The sequence below is a fragment of the Camellia sinensis genome, chromosome 9, assembly GCF_055761805.1.
Source record: "Camellia sinensis isolate YWXY chromosome 9, ASM5576180v1, whole genome shotgun sequence".
Classification (NCBI taxonomy): domain Eukaryota; kingdom Viridiplantae; phylum Streptophyta; class Magnoliopsida; order Ericales; family Theaceae; genus Camellia; species Camellia sinensis.
The window spans coordinates 149,612,626-149,633,612 of record NC_138969.1 but is presented as its reverse complement, the minus strand read 5'-3'; the positions used below and the strand labels follow the sequence as shown (position 1 = coordinate 149,633,612).

The window sequence follows — 20,987 nt, the reverse complement described above, 5'->3', positions numbered from 1 at the left end:
AACCTTTTTCTTTGGTTTGGTTCTTGCTCATTTCCATAGGTTCTAATGGTTTGGCTCGGTTCGGCGCGGCTCGGTCCCAATTTTTTTTAGAACTGTTCATCTTAGTACCGGACCAAAAACCCAACACCAATGCAATTAGAGTTTAAAAGAGATGTGGAAACAAAGGAAACAGAGCAATGAGCATATATTTTACAGTCCAGAACAAGTTTACCGAACAAGAATTATTATAGGAGTCATATAGGTTTCACAATACATAATTGAACAAATTTCACTTTAGTCCCTCATGGTTTAACCTATTTGCACACAACCCTTATCATTTATAAGGACATAATTCCCTATGATTTCTAGACTAAAGAGTACCGTTGGACCCATTAAAAACTAGATAAAAAAAAAAAAACTAAAATATCCTTATACATAAGTAATCTCATTGCGTAAAACATGGACATTTTCGTTATTTTTTTAGGAGACAAAATTCCCTTTAACCTCGATGTACTATTTTCATCTTGGCATGCACTTAACATTAAGTTAGGTGGAAAGCGATATATTTCGGTTTACAAACCATATAAATGTTATTTCCAAATGAGCCAAACTACGCGGAGGTAAAATGAAATTTACCTTACATAATTTAAGGATATACCTCAATGAGGGACCTTAAACCAAAGATGGGTGTGATCTTGTAGTGACTAAAGCCAGCCTCTAAGAAAATCTTTTCCCATTCTTTCTCACTTCTTTCTCTTCCGGTGACCAAAACCATCATCAATATGTCAAAAACAAGCTTTGTCTCGGCAATGTCATGTTCATCTCTGTCCCCATCTACCACTATGTCTATGATGATAACCTTTCCTCCATCTTCCTTGCTTGGAATAGCTTCTCTGCATCTCTTCAGTATCTTTACGCAGTTCTCGTCACTCCAATTGTGCAAAACCCACTGCCATTTTCAAGTCCAAACACACATTCAAGTTCAATTGATTATCTTAAAGTTTACTTTGCTTATCATATGAACATTAATTGCTTTATAGAATACTTCTCAGAATAATTCAGCGACAAATACTTGAAAACTGTTTTTCAATTGTCAGTACCGAGGAATTGGATAAAATGGCCCAAATAATGAATCAGAGCACATGCAGCCATCTCCTTAACTTATGGTTTCCTTGTTTTTCCTTAATGAAAGAAATAATGGGAGAAAAATGATAATTTGCTACAATTCTCCTAAATTGTACACATTTTTGGTGTTAATAGGAGTGGAAAATTAAAGTTCTTTGACGTATATGACCTTTTCAGATAGTTTTATCGTTAAAGATAATTGTGATTTCGTCAATCAATATGTCCGTTCAACAAATAAATAACAGTTCTATAGATCAATATGTAGGATCTTGGATCATCAAAAATGATTTCTCTTTAGAATTCGGCTATTTGATCAATCTATACTGAAGCAACTCAACATCAAATTAAATCCAAAACACAAAAAAATAAAAGTAAATAAAAGACAGATATTTACTGAAATAACTTGATGAGAGAGGAATTGCCCTACATATATGATGCAAATCGTAAAATTTGCTCAATTACCAGATTCAATCACTGGAACTAAGAATTCGAAAAATTGCATACCTTGAAGAAAATGGCATCCGCGGATAGGAAAGACCGAAACATATCGCCCCCAACATAGTTCAAGTTCTTCTCCTGTGGCAAGTTCTCAACAACATGTGGAAGATCAAAAACAGTGCATTTTATACCAGGAAATGCCTCGGAAATGATCCGAGCATTGATACCGGTACCACCCCCTACATCAACCAATGAATTCAGTCCTCCAAACACTGCCTCACAGTCTCTAACCACCAAGCTCATCATTCTTGAGTCACTGCCCATTGCTTCATTGAAAGTGTTATTGAATTTTGGGTTTTTGTCACAAAACTCCCACATGGCAACCCCATGTGCAGTCTCAAATGCTGTTTCTTCATTGCTTCTAAACCAATCTCCCAAAAACTGCCATGGGGTGACCAAAACCGGATCGACCATGGCCTGGACAAATGGTGACAAATTGGCCATTTCACTTTTGATTAGAAGCATCGATGATGGAGTGAGGACATACCCTTCTTGATCTCCATGATTTGGATCAATTTTCGTTGTAGCAAAAAACCCCAAGTGAATTAACAAGGACATGATTCTGTGGAGAGAATTGGTTTTTGAGGGAGGCAATTGGAGAGATGAGACTAAGTCAGGGAGAGAGATGGGTTTTTTGTGGTTGTGAATTATATCTGGTATGCCTAGCTGAACTGCACAGCTGAGTGACATGGAGTTTGCAAAACTGAATGCATGTTTGTATATGTGGGATTGAGCTTGAAACAACTCTCTTGCTCCTAATTGGCCATTGTGGAGATCCATGAAGATAGCTAAGCTGGCCTTGTAGGCCTTCTTGGATGGATGAGTAATGGTATTAGTGTGTTTGATGAAGAACAAATTTTTAGCAGGATATATATGAAGAGAAATGGTGGACTTTATAACCTTGTTTGTTTGGTAGACCAGGAGAGGATTGGGATTGGTAAGATCGCGGAATCCAACATGGGTTTCATTTCAATTTTATTTTTATTTATTTATTATGTGTGAAAAATTTCATATCATTGCAGAATTTTAAAAATAATTACAAATTAGTGATAATTTTATTAATATTTATAATTAAAATTATAAGATTTCCTTACATATATAATAATTTTCTTAAATTAACACTGATAGGTAATTTCTCTCCCCCACCAATTTTTTTTTCTTGTTCCTACATTTTTTTTTAATGATACATTGTGTTTGATTGGCTAAAACGGATAAGTTTGATAATATCATGATATTGCTACTCCGCCAATAGGAGATTAACAATTACACCCCTAAGGCCATGTTGGTTTGGGCAGACTGGATTATGTTGGATTAATATTCCCATGATTAGTAATCCGATGACTACAAATCCCTTTGGATTATGTATCTTATCCTATGTTTGGATCGATGTAGGATTATAAGAAAGAACTAATAGTTTAGACTTTGGCTTAGTTCTCAAATTTATATCCCACTCCCCTCTGTGAGATTGAATAATCCATTATATGTGAGATACCATACTTGGATGGATTGTTAGTCCGTATTTCAATTATTTAACCAAACATTGAATTAATAATTTTATTGGACTATTAATCCAATCCCAAGCTCATATTCATCCAAACAACCATGGCCTAATAATATTCCTAATCCTATAGCCTGGGATTAGTCATATCACATCATTTAATGATAAAAAATAATTATTCTCCTCTTATCACATATTATATCATATCAAAATTAAGTATAGTACAAGTACTCTCACAATATATATCTCATCATCTATTTTACATATTACCAATCCCAACCTTAACCTAATCGTGTTATTAATGCCAAGCAATGTCAAGAAATTTTAGTCTGCCAATCAAAAATTTCCTATAAGTAATGATATACAATTGAAGATTTGTACATAATTTTTATATAAAATGATAAAAGCGTTTGCAGTCCTTTCATTTCTAAAAATAAATTTTATATAATTTTACTACTTCTTGACATGCAGTAATAAAAAATTTAAATGTAAAACAACAAAAATGATGTGGACTCCTTTTTTCTCCACCCTCACGATACCCTCTTGGATTGATTGGCCAAATTATTTTTTTTTTAATTTTTTTTTCTCCTTCTCCTCCAATCACCAACCCCCACGTGTGTGTGGGGAGTGGTGAGGGTTGGTGAGTGAGGGAGTTTCAATCACATCTTGTAAAACAAAGACCAATTATAATAATGTATTTTTGGTGATGGTGGTGATCCATGAAGTCTCCAACACTAGGGGTGAGCATGATCCAGATTGGATTGGATTGGATTGGAGTAAAACTAAGACCAATCTGTTATCTATGGTTACTGAAAAATTGAAACCAATCCAATCCGTTTAAATCGTGGAACCAATCTGAACCAATCCATTTAAACAAGGATTGGATGGGTTTAGGACCACGGATTCACATAATTAAATAACAAAAATATATATATATATATATAACACTTTAATTTCATAAAAACATAAACATAGCACTATATTAATTCCACAATAGCAACATGTCTTTTTATAATAGCAACATACTATTAGAATTTAAGCAACCATAATAAAACTAGTTCTACCATGCGTATTTAGACCATTCCTAATTAAAACTAAAAAATAACAAACAAAAGTAATAAAAGAGATACTATGTGGATTTAGGTTTGAGTTTAAGTTTTATATGGAATAAGAAAAGATATTATGTGGGAGGATGCATAATAAAAATATGGACTATTTATATACGGTCCGGATCAGTTCCAATCCGGAACCGTGTAGTTCAATCTAGAACCAATCTGTGGACTACAGATTTTTAATTCTTCAATTCGAAACCGAACCACGAATTCAAAAAACCAATCCAAACCTACCGGATTGGACTAGATTGAATCGGATTACGGATTTCACGAATTCCTTACTCAGCCCTATCCAACACTGACTTTTATTGATGACTAATGGTACATGAGTGCAAAAAAGTAGGACCCATAAACAAATATTTAAAATTTTATTTTGAAAAGTAATGTATAGTCTAAATTTAATTTTATATAATGAGATATATATTTAAAATAAATTTGAATTATATATTGTCTTTTTTGAGTTTTTTTGTAAATATATATACATTTTTTTTTTTTTTTTGGTTCATACCATTATTGTGCCTGTTTGGCAGAAATTATTTACACCTTATTTCAGCTTTCAGCTTAATTTAAGCTATTTTGATGTGTTTGGTTTAGCTTATAACTTATAGCTTATAGCTTTGTGGAAGTCAGAAATCAGCTTATTCTTTGAGTGGGGCAAGAGATACTTTAAGAATAAGCTGGAAATCAGCTTAAGCTGAAAGTTATAAGTTATAAGCTGTTTAGGCATAAGCTATAAGCACTTTCCCACAGCTCTACCAAAAAGGGCTATTGTAAGGGAGTGTTTAACAAGAATAAATTGTAGCCAGCATATGAAGACAAGTGATATTGGGGTCTTTTGGGAAGTAAAAAAAAAAAAAGTTAGTTTTTAGCTTTTTACCCATTTTAAGTCACATTTCACTATGCTTGGTTCCATTTTTCTAAAAACAGTTTTCAGAAAATTCTACTTTCTTATTTTTCGTATTTTTTTGTTTTTACTGAATTTTTTTAATATTTTAAGAATTTTTTTTACTTTTAAGACATGTCTAACATAATTATACCTAAAAAGTAAAAAATTTGTGAAAAAAACCTTTTAAAAATTTACTAAATACTAAAAATACAAAAAAAAAAAATACCAAACTTATGTACATTTTTTATATTTTTATGTATTTATTAATTTCTTAAAATATTTTTTCACAATTTTTACTTTTTAGATACATCTAAGTAAGGTGCATCTAAAAAAGTAAAAAAAATATTTAAAATGTTAAAAATATTCACTAAAAACAAAAAAATACGAAAACTAAAAAACTTAGTTTTCAAAAAACTTAATTCAAAAAGTCAAACCAAACACAGTGATTACCTTTTATATTTTTACCCACAAAGACTAAAAAAGTCAAAAAATCAACTTTTTACTAACTTCTCAAAATACCAAATTATCACAAGTAAAGATCCCCTCTTTGACTCCACTACATAACTTCCTATTTGATGGGTCATTGGGCTAACTTTTAGGTCTAATTTTGATAAACCGAACCGTTCACATTTTAAAATTTGTCATGTATATCATATCTGTAAAAAATCAAGTCGATCGGATATCAAAAACCATGCGACCTAAAAGTTTTATTAAACAATAAAACTATTTATTAATTTTTTTTTTAATAAACTATTTTTAGTTCTTCTGATATTTTATCAATTTAATTTTTTACAGGTATAATTTACATGATAAATTTTAAAATGGGAACGGTTCGAATTATTAAGATTGTGGCTGGACACATGGGTTTCACATTATCCACACAAACAATAGTAGAAGAAAACAAATGTTATCATTCCTGCTAGAAATTTCTAAATCCTTCAAGCTGCTGTTTGTTTCTCTTCCAAAGCTTTTGGATTGGACACGTGGGCTTCAAATCATCCACATACACAATATAAGAAGAAAACAAATACCACCGTTCCTCCTAGAAATTTCCCCCACCGGTGCTCCTGGCAATTTCCCAAAGCTTCTCCCTGCCAAATTTTCTTGCATATATTGGGTTACCCACGTGGGATTCAAATCACCGACGCCGACAATGAAGATGAAAACAAATTTCACCACTTCGAAGAGCAAACCTCACCGCCTCACAGGTTTAACTCGCACTCATGATGCTGGCTGGATTTTGGTTTTCATGCCATGTGTTTCTGCATCAAACATTGAATTTCTCACGAGATAGAATTGCTATTACACTATTCTTCACATCATTGTCGGCATTGTTGTCGAAGTTTGTCATCCAAAGCTCTGTTTCCACCGTTGCAAATCCTGGTAATTACACCTGTATTTTGATGCCTATTATTTATATGTCTGTTGCACAATATTTACCCACACTGTTTTCATTATTCCTAGGTATATGTTAAATAGATGCACACCAAGTGTTTGTCAATATGTCTCAATAAACAAAAGTTTACCCGCCTGATTTGGGTAATTGGATCTTGATAGTCTTTGTTAAATTGTCATGGATTGCTTTGATCCTTTTTCTGTATTATGTGTTTCTGAAATGATTATCCTACGGAATTTACTATTACATATTAAATAAAAGATAGAGATTTTGATCATTTGTTTCCTCAGTGGACTGATAAATGAGTTCGCTTATGGATCCATATTCACTGAAGTCTGTTTCAAATTTACTTGCTTCAGATTTACCTGCTTCTGTCCATTTAATTTTGGGTTTCAGGTAATTTTAAGTTCGTATTGGAATTTGATGGTTGACCATTTTCTACGGAAAAGTTATACTTGAAATAATCAAATATTTCATGAGTTGGTATGCATTGCTACTTATGGATAATCTTAAAGGCTTATAATTGGGGTTTAGAAATGGATTCTTTCCTAATACTTTGGTTTTTTTAATGTATGGAAGAAATGAAATTTGTCAAGAATGGACTGCATTAGGCATTCTCTTGATGCTTGATTTGTTCTTCAATGTATGTGTAGCAATTCATATAATATTGTATTTTCGCCAAGAAATAATGTATTGTTGCATTTGTTGGATTAGTTATGACATGTGGGGAACATAGCCATGACATACACTCATGCTTAATGCTGAGGAAAATAATAATTGCCTCTTCTATTTTCGATTACCTAATAAATCATGATGGAATGCAATACACTATCAGCCAACATAGCACGATAAAGTGTGGGGCCAATTGTATTTTTTCAAACCTTGAAATATATTAGGAAAAACTTAGGGGATTGTTTTGGACCGCCAAATGTAACATTTTGGAACGAAAGTGTACCATATTTCGGAACGTGTGTTCCAAAAAGGTAATTCGCTAGGTAATACTTCTTCCTCTTCTTATCTTTTGTAAACAAATCTCCGTTGTACATATCTACTATAATGTATAATGCTATCAAATTTTTTTGGGGTAAAATTTATGTTATAAGATGTATACTGTATGCATATTATTATCAAACCATCAACATTAATATGGTTATATGTAACGTTTAGATAAGATCGCATAGAATACTTATTATCACTTGTCATGTTATTCAAAGAAATTACATAGTGAATTATCGACAAGAATTGTTTTTTAATTGCAAATGTAAAGATATACTTATATTTGATATGACACATACCTATGTTCATATTTCTATTAATTGGAGAAAAAATTCACAAACAGAACAACTTAGACACAAAATATAATTACAGTCTACTTCTCAAATTCATAAACCAATCACAATTTGTAGAAATATTTATATTAAAACTGTAGCATGACCCCCACGCGCTTCGCGCGTGGGGGGCCACCTAGTATTACGAAATAAGAGGACTGATACTCAAGTCCACTAATGAGTCCAAAACATCAGTTCCCAAAAAAAAAAAACAAAAAAAAAAACAAAAAATTCCAAAACATGCGGTTAACGAAACCACTTGTTTGAATAAATTGTGTATGAATTTTATTTTATTTTATTTTTTATACAAAATTTATTTGAATACATAGTTTTGTTATTTGATCAAGTTAATTTCTTACAAAGATGATGTATTCAATAAATTCAAAAATATGAACAATTTAGATTATTGAAATGAAACCTAAAAATGAGTTTAATAAGCCAAATAACACCTCTCCAGTTCTATTTGAGACTGGAAGAAGCTAGTCCCATAAGAAAAAAATAAGAGCGACAGATATGGCCTGCTGATGCGAAAGAGATGATGCATTTTAATATGAGAGAATTACAACGTAGCCCATTCTTTTTAAAAATAGTTTTAAATCAACGGTGAAATTTATAAACATTAATGATTGAATTTATAATTTTTTTCATTAATATGTAAATATTTTCTAAATTTGCCGCTGAGGTGTAATTTTCTTTTTTAATATTATCTGCTAAGATTTAGAATTCTTTCTTGCGATTTAATAAACTTGTGTTTATATTATAGATTTGGGTAGGAATTTAAAAAGATAATACATTTAATTTCATTTTTTTTTTTTAAATTCATACTCTACCCAAATTCATGATTTAGATACAATATATGTTGGATTATAGATTTGGGTATGAATTTGAAAAATTAAATTTAAAAAATATGTAAAATATAGTTATATTTTATTCACATTTCATATAATTTTTCTTTATTCATTTCCCAATTGCTATATAAATGTATAATCTAAGCACAAAATAAGAGTACTGTTCTTCAAACCTATTTAACTCTAATTTGTACAAGGCTTTGTGGGCGTCATACATCAATCTATTTTAATGAACAGTGATTGTAGAGATTTCAAATTTTTTATTAAAAAATTATCAAATACTCACACTCATATGGGTGGTTTGATAAATTTTTTGATAATTTTTTTATGTATCCCTAACATTTTTGTATTGCAAATCACCTTAGTCATTTTTTGCTTTCATTTTGGCCACATCATCATTTTTCCTTTAATAATAGTGCCATGCATTGAATTAAAATTAAGGGAAAAAGTCACTTTACACTCCTGTGATATTACTCAAGAGCACTTTACCCTGCTGTGTTTTACAAATATGCAAATGCCACCCATATGGTTTTGAATTAAAGTGCACTACTAATACTGTTAACAAAAAATGCAAAAAGACATCTTTACCCTCATTGCTGTAAACAATGTATTTCCCCTCTATTCTTTTGTATTAACAGAACGGAAAATTATTAAATATTCCCGGAGTATCACGTGTCCATATTCTTTCACCAATTATCATTCACTATATCTTCTCATATTCCTCAATCACCCAATACAAAATCATAATACCATACCTTCTCCACCAATCACAATGCCATGGACCACTACATCTCTATCAATTATTATGAAATCTTATTGCATTTTGTATTTTATTTTAATGAAAATCATTTTAGTGTCCAGTTAATTTGTGATAAAACCCTCAGCGGGTGTTCGTGTATGCTAGAGAGAAATCGGCTTGCTTGCTTGCAGCTTGTGCTTTGATAAGAATTCAAAAGGGAGGACCATTTCTTTGGTTGGTACAAAGCTTATGTAGAAATTCATAGTCCAACTACTTGTCATGGTTACTGTTTAGGTGTTTCGCTTTTAGTTGAAGATTTGGTAAACATTGTGTGCTGATAAGATTGTTAGGTCTCCAAATGACTGATTTCTAATTTTTCTAATATTTTTTTTCTTTGTAGATTTGTTTTAGTTGCAATATATAGATAAATTGTTGCAACAAGAATTTTTTTACCATTATGAGATGTATCTGGTGTTGGTAAGTTTTTTTTTTATTTTTTTTTTAAAAATAAATAAATTTGTGGTGCTTGCAATTGATCTTTTGATTGTAACAAATGCATATATATATTTTTTATAATAAATAATTATTTGCAACAATAACAAGATAGTCGCTAAAACATAGTAAGTATTTTTTTTTGGTTTTTCTCCACAGCAAAATAGTAGATGCAATAAGTAGGTTAGGCAGTTGCAAATAATTTGTGACTGACGCTTTACCGTAGTAAAAAGTATTTGTTACCCTCACATTTGTGTCCTCCGTTTCCCGTCGCATGGCCGTCTAAAAAGTCTTTTGCGACTGTATTTCTATTTTTTGCAACGGCTTGTAACGGCCGCAACGTGCATTTTTTAGTAGTAAAAGCTTAAGTAAAAACACTAAAATACACTTATACATAAGTAACTTCATTGTGCAAATCATAAACATTTTCGTCATTTTTTTAGGAGACAAAGTTCACTTTAACCTCCGTGTACTATTTTCATCCTAGCATGTGTTTCCACACTTAACATTAAGTTAGGTGAAAAAGAGTACACTTCAATTTACAAATCATAAAAAGTTTATGTGATTATTTCTAAATCATAGGAGATAATTTACAGAAGGGCAAAACTATAAGAAGGCAAAATGAAATTTTCCCCACATAATTTGAGGATATACCTCAATGAGGGACCTTAAACCAAAGATGGGTGTGATCTTGTAGTGACTAAAGCCAGCCTCCAAGAAAATCTTTTCCCACTCTTTCTCACTTCTTTCTCTTCCAATCGCCAAAACCATCATGAATGGCCCTGTTTGGTAGGGCTTATTTCCAACTTATTTCAGCTTTTAGTTTAATTTAAGCTATTTTGATGTGTTTGGTTCAACTTAACAATACAGCTTATAGCTTTTTGTAAATCAAAAATCAACTTATTCTTTGAGTGGAGGAGAAGAAGCTTAATTTATAAGTCAAAAATCAGCTTATGTTCACAACTATAAGCTATAAGTTGTTAGCTTATAAGTTATAATCACTTTCCCACAGCTCTACCAAACGGGGCTAATATGCCACAAACAAGCTTTGTCTCAGTAATGTCATGTTCATCTTTGTCCCCATCTACCACAATGTCTATGATGATAACCTTCCCTCCTTCCTTGCTTGGAATAGCTTCTCTACATCTCTTCAATATCTTTACGCAGTCCTCGTCGCTCCAATTATGCAAAACACACTGCCATTTTCAAGTCCAAAAATATATTCAAGTTCAATTGATTGCCTTAAATTTACAATACTTGCATGAACCAAGTGTTTTAGAATGTTTCTCAGAATAATTTTGAAACAAATGCTTCATAGTTGTTCTTTTCTTTAAGTTTCCCTTTTAGTTTTCTTGTTTTTGTTTAATTATAAACAAAAAATAAATAAATAAATAAATAAAGCTATCTGCTAGAATTCTCCTAAATTGTGCAAACTTTACCCTATTCAGCAAATAAATAGTAGTTCTACATATCAATATGTATGGCCTTGAATCCTTAATAATGATTTCTTTTTAGAACTTGGCTATTTGATCGATCAACTCAAGTAATGATGTAGATGGCGCCCGGCCGAGTTATACCAAGACCGGCCGAGCTATACTAAGCCCGACATCCTTACTTAAGCGTGTAACTGAGGTAACTTAGCTCGGTGTGGTTGCAGCAGCTTATTAAAAGGAGGTAGCATCAATGGCGAGGGCCGAGCTGTGTATAGCTCGGCAGGGTGGCATCCATTAGATCGATTTTCGATCACACGGTCCGAAGGGCAGGGGACCGAGATAAATCAGTTCGGGCAGGAATGTATAACCGAGGAAAAAAGTTCAGCCATCTCACTTGGCTTGCAATGATGAGACTCCTAGTAGGACTCTGTTAAGGAGAGTCAGAGTCCTACTGTGATTGTATAAACCATCTCACTTGGTTGGTAGTGAGTAGAAGTGTGACTCCTAGGAGGACTCTGCTAAGGAGAGTATAGTCCTACTAGGATGGTGCAAAACCATCTCACTTGGTTGGTAGTGAGTAGGGTGTGTGATTCATAGGAGGACTCTCATAGGGAGAGTTGGAATCCTACTAGGATTGTGCCAAAGTAAAGTCTATAAAAGCTCATGACCAGGCCTTTGTACAGGTATCCCAATTCTTACTTTAGAATACACAGAGCTTATTGTCTATTATCTAGTTGCTGGCTTAGGCATCGGAGGGGTTTCCGGCACACACTCGCCGGTTAGCTCACGTTTGTGTTTTCAGGTGGCAAAGCGACGACGTTTGGAGGAGTGCAAACTTGATCAACAGGATCATACGAGAAGGTTTATTTCTTTCCCGTACAATTGGCGCCGTCTGTGGGAAATTTACAAAGAGCAAAACCTCTTGATAAAGTTTTCCTCTCTAGTTGAAAGCAATGGCGCACAATGAAGACTTGCCGCAATCTGCTATAGATGGGCAAACTCCAGAAGGGGGTGGGAGGCATGAAGGTTTACGTTCTATCCAAACACCCATGGCGGAATTAGATCCTCAACGAAGGAATCCACGGAGAGAAGCAAGAAGAAGACAGGGCTCAAGTCCACACCGCTCTCGGAGCCCTGATAGACAGAGGCGGAAGATGGATCATCAGGTTCTCGAAGATCACGTAAGGGAACAAGACGAAGTAATAAGAAGAATAGCGGCTGACATAGAGTTATGAAGAGCGAGATACAAAGCAAAGAGGTGGCAACAAAAGAGAGCAGAGGCAACACACACTCTTGCCACTTAGAAGATCATGACAGACAAGTCACACTATCACAAACTGAAAGTAGAAGCCTCAGGCCGGGTTATACACAATCAAAAACTTCCAGGACACGCTACTCCAGACCTGAGAGAAAGAAGACTGAAAGGGCTCGAAGGAGAGAAGACACTCAGGCTCGTGACCCCCGCAGAGTCTCCGCACTACAACGATTGGCTCCTAAAACACATAGGAGTGTCGAGGTTGGAATTCCAGAACCACGCCTCGCTTATGAACCAGCAGACAAAGCATGAGCAAGGTTGCAGAGCTCACCGTTCATCCCGACAATTGAGGACGCACCATTACCCTTAGGCTTCCATCAGCCTAAATTCATAACTTGTGAGGGAGAGTTAGACCCCTACATACACTTAAGCCACTTTCGCCAGGTTATGGCCGTGTATCGACAAAACGAGCCCTTAATGTGTATCATGTTTCCGTCCAGCCTTGGCGACATGGGTTTAGCATGGTTTGAAAGGTTACCAGAAGGTAGTATAGCCTCATGGGCGCAACTAACGGAGGCATTTGTAACCAGATTCAGAACAAACACCAAGACGCCAGTGGAGATTGACCAGCTTCTCTCCATCAGCATGGGCAAGAATGAAACATTGAAGTCTTACGACAATCGGTATTGGGAGACCTTTAACCAAGTAACAGATTGTCCTACAAACCTAGCTATTGCACAGTACAAGCAAGGTCTGTTAGTGGGTCATAAATTGAGAGATTCAATAACAATGACGCCACCTCTTTCTATAGAAGCCATGATGGAACGAGTGCACCAACACATCTTGGTAGAGGAAGATGGGATGCACACCAAGGTAGAGTTCGATACAAACAGTGATATCGGACAGAACACCTTCGGCAAAAGTTAGCACGGTTGGAAAGAATGACTAACCAAGCGCAACAAGTCTTTGCCCAACTTGGGGGGCAATCAAGAAGTTTGGCAGGAATAACCAAACGCTTAGTTCTATGTTGGCCGGAATAACCAACATTTAACTCTCCTAAGCCGAGATAAGGATATCTAGGCTGCAGGAAGTTGGCAGGTTTAACCAACAAGTCTTTGCCCGACTTGGGAGGCAATCAAGAAGTTTGGCAGGAATAACCAAACGCTTAGCTCTATGTTGGCCGTAATAACCAACATTTAGCTCTCCTAAGCCCAGGATAAGGATCCAGGCTGCAGGACGTTTGGTCAGAATAACCAAACACTTTACTCTAGGTTGGCCGGAATAACCAACTTAGAGGTTGGCTGGAAAAACCAACACCCCTCCTAAGCCCAGGATAAGGATCCAGGCTGCAGGACGTTTGGTCGGAATAACCAAACACTTTACTCTAGGTTGGCCGGAATAACCAACTTAGAGGTTGGCTGGAAAAACCAACACCCCTCCTAAGCCCAGGATAAGGATCCAGGCTGCAGGACGTTTGGTCGAAATAACCAAACACTTTACTCTATGTTAGCCGGAATAACCAACTTAGAGGTTGACTGGATTAAACCAACTCTTGGTACTCTTTAGCCGAAGTAAGGACATCGGGCTAAAGAGTGGTTGGCTGGATTAAACCAACACTTGGTACTCTTTAGCCGAAGTAAGGATATCGGCTAAAGAGTGGTTGGCTGGATTAAACCAACTCTTGGTACTCTTTAGCCGAAGTAAGGATATCGGCTAAAGAGTGGATTGGCTGGATTAAACCAACTCTTGGTACTCTTTAGCCGAAGTAAGGACATCGGGCTAAAGAGTGGTTGGCTGGATTAAACCAACTCGTGGTACTCTTTAGCCGAAGTAAGGATATCGGCTAAAGAGTGGTTGGCTGGATTAAACCAACACTTGGTACTCTTTAGCCAAAGTAAGGATATCGGTTAAAGAGTGATTGACTAGAAAAACCAACACTTACTTCTCCTAAGCTGATATAAGGATCTAGGTTGCAGGAAGTTGGCAGGTATGTCCAACAAATTTTTTGAAACTCTTTGGCCGGGATGATGGTTACCTCGGCCAAAGCAGGTTGGCAGGTTTGACCAACAAATTTTTGGAACTCTTTTACCGGGATGATGGTTACCTCGGCCAAAACAAGTTGGCAGGTATGTCCAACAAAATTTTTTGAAACTCTTTGGCCGGGATGATGGTTACCTTGGCCAAAGCAGGTTGGCAGGTTTGACCAACAAATTTTTAGAACTCTTTGACCGGAATGATGGTTACCTCAGCCAAAACAGGTTGGCAAGGTTCATATAAACCGATTTAGTCTGTTCGACAAGACACAGAAAGAATGACTTGACGTATACACACTCGAAGGATATATACGTTAAAGGCAAAAAATCAGGGCTATTCAAATTTTTGGCATGAAGATGGTAACAAGGAGAACAAGGATATTGGGGGCACGCCATGTATCCTGGGAATAACGTCGTACCAGATTAGTGGAAGGACATGCTAAGCAACTGACAAGGCTTATTGGGACCGAACAAGCCGTGAAATCGAACAACTTCTTAGCTCGGCTGGAGGAAAAATAATCCCAATCATGCTATGTAGATGGAATTAAGGGCCAATTGAGAGGGTAATTTGTAAACAAATTGGGCCGAGCTAGGAAGAGTCTTCTTTGGGAGTTGGACCGCGATAAGGGCTGGTGTAGCTCGGTCTTAGGCCAAGAAGACATCTCATATTTTGGGTTTGGGCCGAACTATGGACCGAGGTATCGGTAGAAAGAGGACCGAGCTAAACGATAGCTCTATAGGGCGTCATCTCGAAGTCAAGACTGATAGTAGTGCTTAAAGTATCACAGAGCCGAAGTAACTTGGCTGACCGCAATGTTAGCCGAGGTAAAGATGTCAGCCGAAATAAGTGGGCCTGGTGGTCAGCCGAGGTATTGGTGAAAAAGGATGTCGGGCTTAGTATAGCTCGGCCGGTCTTGGTGTAACTCGGCCGAGCGCCATCTACATCATTACTTAAGCGTGTAACCGAGGTAACTTAGCTCGGTGTGGTTGCAGCAGCTTATTAAAAGGAGGTAGCATCAATGGCAAGGGCCGAGCTGTGTATAGCTCGGCAGGGTGGCATCCATTAGATCGATTTTCGATCACACGGTCCGAAGGGCAGGGGACCGAGATAAATCAGTTCGGGCAGGAATGTATAACTGAGGTAAAAAGTTCAGCCATCTCACTTGGCTTGCAGTGATGAGACTCCTAGTAGGATAAGGAGAGTTAGAGTCCTACTGGGATTGTATAAACCATCTCACTTGGTTGGTAGTAAGTAGAAGTGTGACTCCTAGGAGGACTCTGCTAAGGAGAGTATAGTCTTACTAGGATTGTGCAAAACCATCTCACTTGGTTGGTAGTGAGTAGGGTGTGTGATTCCTAGGAGGACTCTCATAGGGAGAGTTGGAATCTTACTAGGATTGTGCCAAAGTAAAGTCTATAAAAGCTCATGACCAGACCTTTGTACAGGTATCCCAATTATTACTCTAGAATACACAGAGCTTATTGTCTATTATCTAGTTGCTGACTTAAGCATCGGAGGGGTTTCTGGCACACACCCGCCGGTTAGCTCACGTTTGTGTTTTCAGGTGGCAAAGCGACGACGTTTGGAGGAGTGCAAACTTGATCAACAAGATTATACGAGAAGGTTTATTTCTTTCCCGTAAAAATATGTATGGCCTTGAATCCTTAATAATGATTTCTTTTTAGAACTTGGCTATTTGATCGATCAACTCAAGTAACTCGATATCAAATTAAACAAAAAGACAAAAATTGGCCTACATATATGATGCAATTCCTAAAATTTACTTGATTTCCATATCGAAACATTGGAAATAATCCAGAAAATAATTGCCTACCTTCAAGAAAATGGCATCCGCGGATGGGAAAGACTGAAACATGTGACCTCCAACATAGTTCAAGTTCTTCCCCTCTGGCAAGTTCTCAACAACATGTGGGAGATCGAACGCTGTGCATTTTATACTAGGAAATGCCTCAGAAATGATCTGAGCAATGATACCGGTGCCACCCCCTACATGAACCAATGAATTCAACTCTCCAAACACTGCCTCACAGTTCCTAATAACCAAGCCCATCATTCTTGAGTCACTGGCCATTCCTTCATTAAATAGGTTATTGAATTTCGGGTTTTTGTCGCAAAACTCCCAGATGCCAACCCCATGTGCAGTCTCAAATGCTGTTTCTTCATTGCCTCTGAACCAATCTACCAAAAACTGCCATGGAGCGACCATAACCGGATCGACCACGGTTTGGAAAAGTGGGGACAAATTGGGTAATTCACTTTTGATGAGCAGCCTAGATGATGGAATAAGGACATACCCTTCTTGATCTCCATGATTTGGATCAAGTTTTGTTGTGGCAAAGAAACCCAAGTGAGTTAACAAGGACATGAGTCTGTGGAGAGCGTTGATTTTTGAGGGAGGCAATTGGAGTGATGAGACTAGGTCAGGGAGTGAGATGGGTTTTTTGTGGTTGTGAATTATGTCTGGTATGCCTAGCTGAACTGCACAGCTGAGTGACATGGAGTTTGCAAAACTGAATCCATGTTTGTATATGTGGGATTGAGCTTGAAACAACTCTCTTGCTCCTAATTGGCCATTGTGGAGGTCCATGAAGATAGCTAGCTAGCCTTGTAGATCTTGCTCGGATGGATGAGTAATGGTATTACAGTGTTTGATGAAGAACAAATTTTAGGCAGGATATGAAGAGAAATGATCAACTTTATAGCCTCGTTTGTTTCGTAGAGTAGGAGAGGATTGGGATTGATATATAAAACGCAGAGTCCAAATAGGTTTCATTTTATTTTATTTTTTTGTGAAAATTCTCATATTAGTGTAGAATTTGAAAAATAATTATAAATTAATGATAAACTTTATCAATATCAATAATTAAAATTATAAAATTTTCCACACATATGTAATAATTTTCTCAAATTAACACTGATGGTAATCCCCCCCTCCCCCTCAAATTTATTTATTTATTTTTTTCTTGTCCCTACACTGTGTTTGATTGGCTAAAATGAATAGGCTTGATAATGTCATGATATTGCTACTCCATCGGTGGGAGATTACCAATAACAACCCTGATGGTATTCCTAATCCCATAGCCATGGGATGTCACATCATTGGTTAAAAAATAATTATTTTCCTTTTATCACGTATTATATTATATCATAATGAAGGCTAAGTTTAACATATTGTAAAAAAGTCAAAAAGTCAAAAAGTTACTCAAAACGTTAAAAAGTTAACACTATTCACCAAAAGTCAACAATTACGGCTGCACAACTCCCAATCCTAATTTTTCCCTACAAATCAATTTTTACAATTTTTTATTACACATTTTTCCATAAAAAAGTTAAAAAGTTAACCCAAACATCCATATTTTTTTCCTTAATTTTTTAGTCCAAAAAGACAAAAAGTGCACTTATTTAGGACACCCCAAACAACCATAGTACAAATACTCTCACAACATATATATAGGCTTTCTTTGGCTAGAGGTTATTTGATTAAAATAGCTAATAAAAGTAAAAATAGACTAAATAACTAATAAAATAAAATGTCACATTTAATTTATAATCATTTCATTTTTTCTCTCACTATAAAGCACAGATACTCCAAAAAGAGAGACATCTCTGTATCGTATCCATATCAAATATCGATAATCTTTGGATACTCACGGATACTTAGCAGATACTTGTTAAAAGTATCGGATACTTCTTAATTAATTTTTCATTAAATTTGGAGTATCGGATACTTAATTTTGAAGTATCGGATACTCAAAGTCACATATTACTTTTACAAAATTAGTATTGCAGTATTTATTACATAGCATTATAGGGCCCTTTTTCAGAGGTAGAATAGAGGGGGATTGATAATGAGTGGATTGATAGTGAGGGGATTAAGTAAAATTGTACTTGCTTTGATGATAATTGTTAGTGTAAAAATTGTTAAATTATTACTCTATAAAAGAAATATAAAATATTAAAACAAATAAAACTATAATTTTTATTTAACAAAAAAACAAAAACATTAAACATTAATGTTCAAAAAAATAATAATAATACTAAGCAGGAGGACTAACTTTTAATATCAACTCTTCCACCTCCATCTCAATCTCCTCTCCACGGCTCATCCTAATCCGGAGACCTATCTCAATTCCCTTTCAATCTCCCAAAACAAACACAACATTAGTGGATCTCACTTTCATCTCAATCCCAATCCCTCATCCATCTCCCAAAACAAACGAGGCCATAATATAATATAATTGTAAAGAAAAACAAGAATATTTTCTAATACTTAGTTTAGTTCTTTGATTAGAAGAACATAATAAGTTAAAGTAATAGAATTTGTTAAATTGATATATTATTATTATTTCAGGCATGTTATAACTACATAGAAAGTAACGATTAGCGAAAGAATATAATAATAGTAAAATTAAATATTAATAAATAAATAAACAAGGAAACTTGAATACAACATTTTTATTAGTGACAAAGGAAAAAGTATAGAGACAAATTGTGAATTGTTCTACTATTATAATATAAGCATATTAGACTTGATATTGAAATAGTAAAATGTTTGCAAGACCTATTGAAAAACTTAAATTAATACATAATTCTTAAATGTTAGTATTTTGCATCATAAAATTACAATGTGATTTCTTAAATTCTTGAGCTTATATGTAACTCACTACTAATAATTTTTTTTAAAATATTTTTTTTTTACATATATCCAAGTCGCACTAGTATCCTATTTTTTTAGATTTTGTCGTGTTGTCGTATCCATATCTTCTTGTAACCGTATTTCATATCCGTATTTATGCTTTATAGATCTCTCACAACCATCAAATCAACTAAAAATAAAATCAACTATCATCTCAAACACAACTTTTTTTAACCAGGCTAAATTAGCCAACTAAAATAACTTATTTTATATATTACTAATCCCGACCTTAACCTAATGGTGTTATTAATCCCAAACAATATCAAGAAATTTAGTCCACCGATCAAACATTTCCTATAGTGGCTTGGGTTTAGACCCGATCCTTTTTATATTTGTTGGTATTGGGTTGGTGATTATTTTGGATTGTATTGTCTCTTCTTTAAGTTTATTTGTCACAAGGAACTTTGGTATGTGCTTCACACATTGGCATAATTTTTTTTCTTGTTTGCAAGGTTGAGCCCATGATGGTGCTAGGTTGCTCCCACGAGACGCCACGACCAATTATGGCCTTTAGGTCTGTTGGCCTAGTAGAATTGTGTGGCTCGTGGTGGCCCATGAAAGAGGCCACAATCCATGAGATCGTGCCTACGATGTGGGTATGTGCTCGTGATGTCGTCAACGACCAAAACACAAATTCAGTGTAGCGATCCTGATTTTTCGTAAATCTTTATTTATTTATTATTATTATTATCTTATTTAGTTTTGAATTTATTAATTGTGTGGTTACATGATAATTTAATGTGTTATTTAATTAATTTAATGTGTTACTTAATTAATTTAATGTGTTAGTTAATTATATATAATTAATCTGAATATTTATATTTATATATTTTGATATATATAAAAAAAAAGAAATTATTTATATAGATTTTATATGAGATATTTATAATTATATATATTGCATTTATATTGTATTTGTAAAATAAAATTTATTATCAATTAGGTTAAAAGCAAAGCTGTTGTCTGTAGAGAAGTGGTTTGGAAATACTCTTCTGATCCTGGGGATGCTCATAATCCTCTGCTAGCCACCTGAAAAAGAATTAACACTCCGGTCGGGGGTGCCAGAATTAGCTCTCCGACGGGCAAGTCAGTCTCTACTCTCTGAATTACTTGTATTTTAAGTTAAGTGTAATGGTTCTCACGTACCTCTTTCTGGCTGATGTTCTTCTATTTATATCTTTTCTTTCTTGGGCCTCAAGATTAGGTCCATTTTCAATTCCCTATTCGGCATGTTTTTTAGTAAACCGCTTTTCACTCGGCCCCTTGCTTAACCGGCTATTTGGCCGAGTAGGATTGGATTCGAGCGTGCGAGACGATGCCGAGTGCTATATATTTTGACTCTCCAAGTTCGACTATCCGGAATCTCTACGACTCCCAATACTCGGCCCCCACAATTGCCCCCCGAGCACTCCACTAACGACAGTTAGCTTGAGTGTTTGGCTTCGAACTCAAAAAGTCAAATCCGAAATTCGGCGGCTAACCTCATTCCAACGCAAATGTCTGAACACACACTTCTCGGTTATCATTTCAATTTCCCACCCCTTCGTACACTTCTATTTATTGTGATTTAAAATTTCGACGTCATTTCAAATACATACACACTTTTATACGCTCGTCAATGGACTGCCTTCCGAATTACCTCTGTAA

General features: G+C 35.2%; 1 protein-coding gene and 1 pseudogene across 1 annotated transcript; both read right to left on the bottom strand.

The window, feature by feature from the left end:
- Window positions 1–167: 167 nt before the first annotated feature.
- On the bottom strand, window positions 168–2,503 carry LOC114300483 (trans-resveratrol di-O-methyltransferase-like). The gene is made up of 2 exons (XM_082887802.1): window positions 1,609–2,503; window positions 168–928 (listed from the first exon to the last, which is right to left on the bottom strand). Exons 1-2 carry the CDS (start codon window positions 2,380–2,382, stop codon window positions 626–628), a joined length of 1,077 nt encoding a protein of 358 aa, XP_082743928.1. The 5' UTR covers window positions 2,383–2,503; the 3' UTR covers window positions 168–625.
- An 8,004-nt stretch (window positions 2,504–10,507) lies between these two features.
- LOC114300485 (trans-resveratrol di-O-methyltransferase pseudogene) lies at window positions 10,508–17,231 on the bottom strand (annotated as a pseudogene).
- Window positions 17,232–20,987: the final 3,756 nt, after the last annotated feature.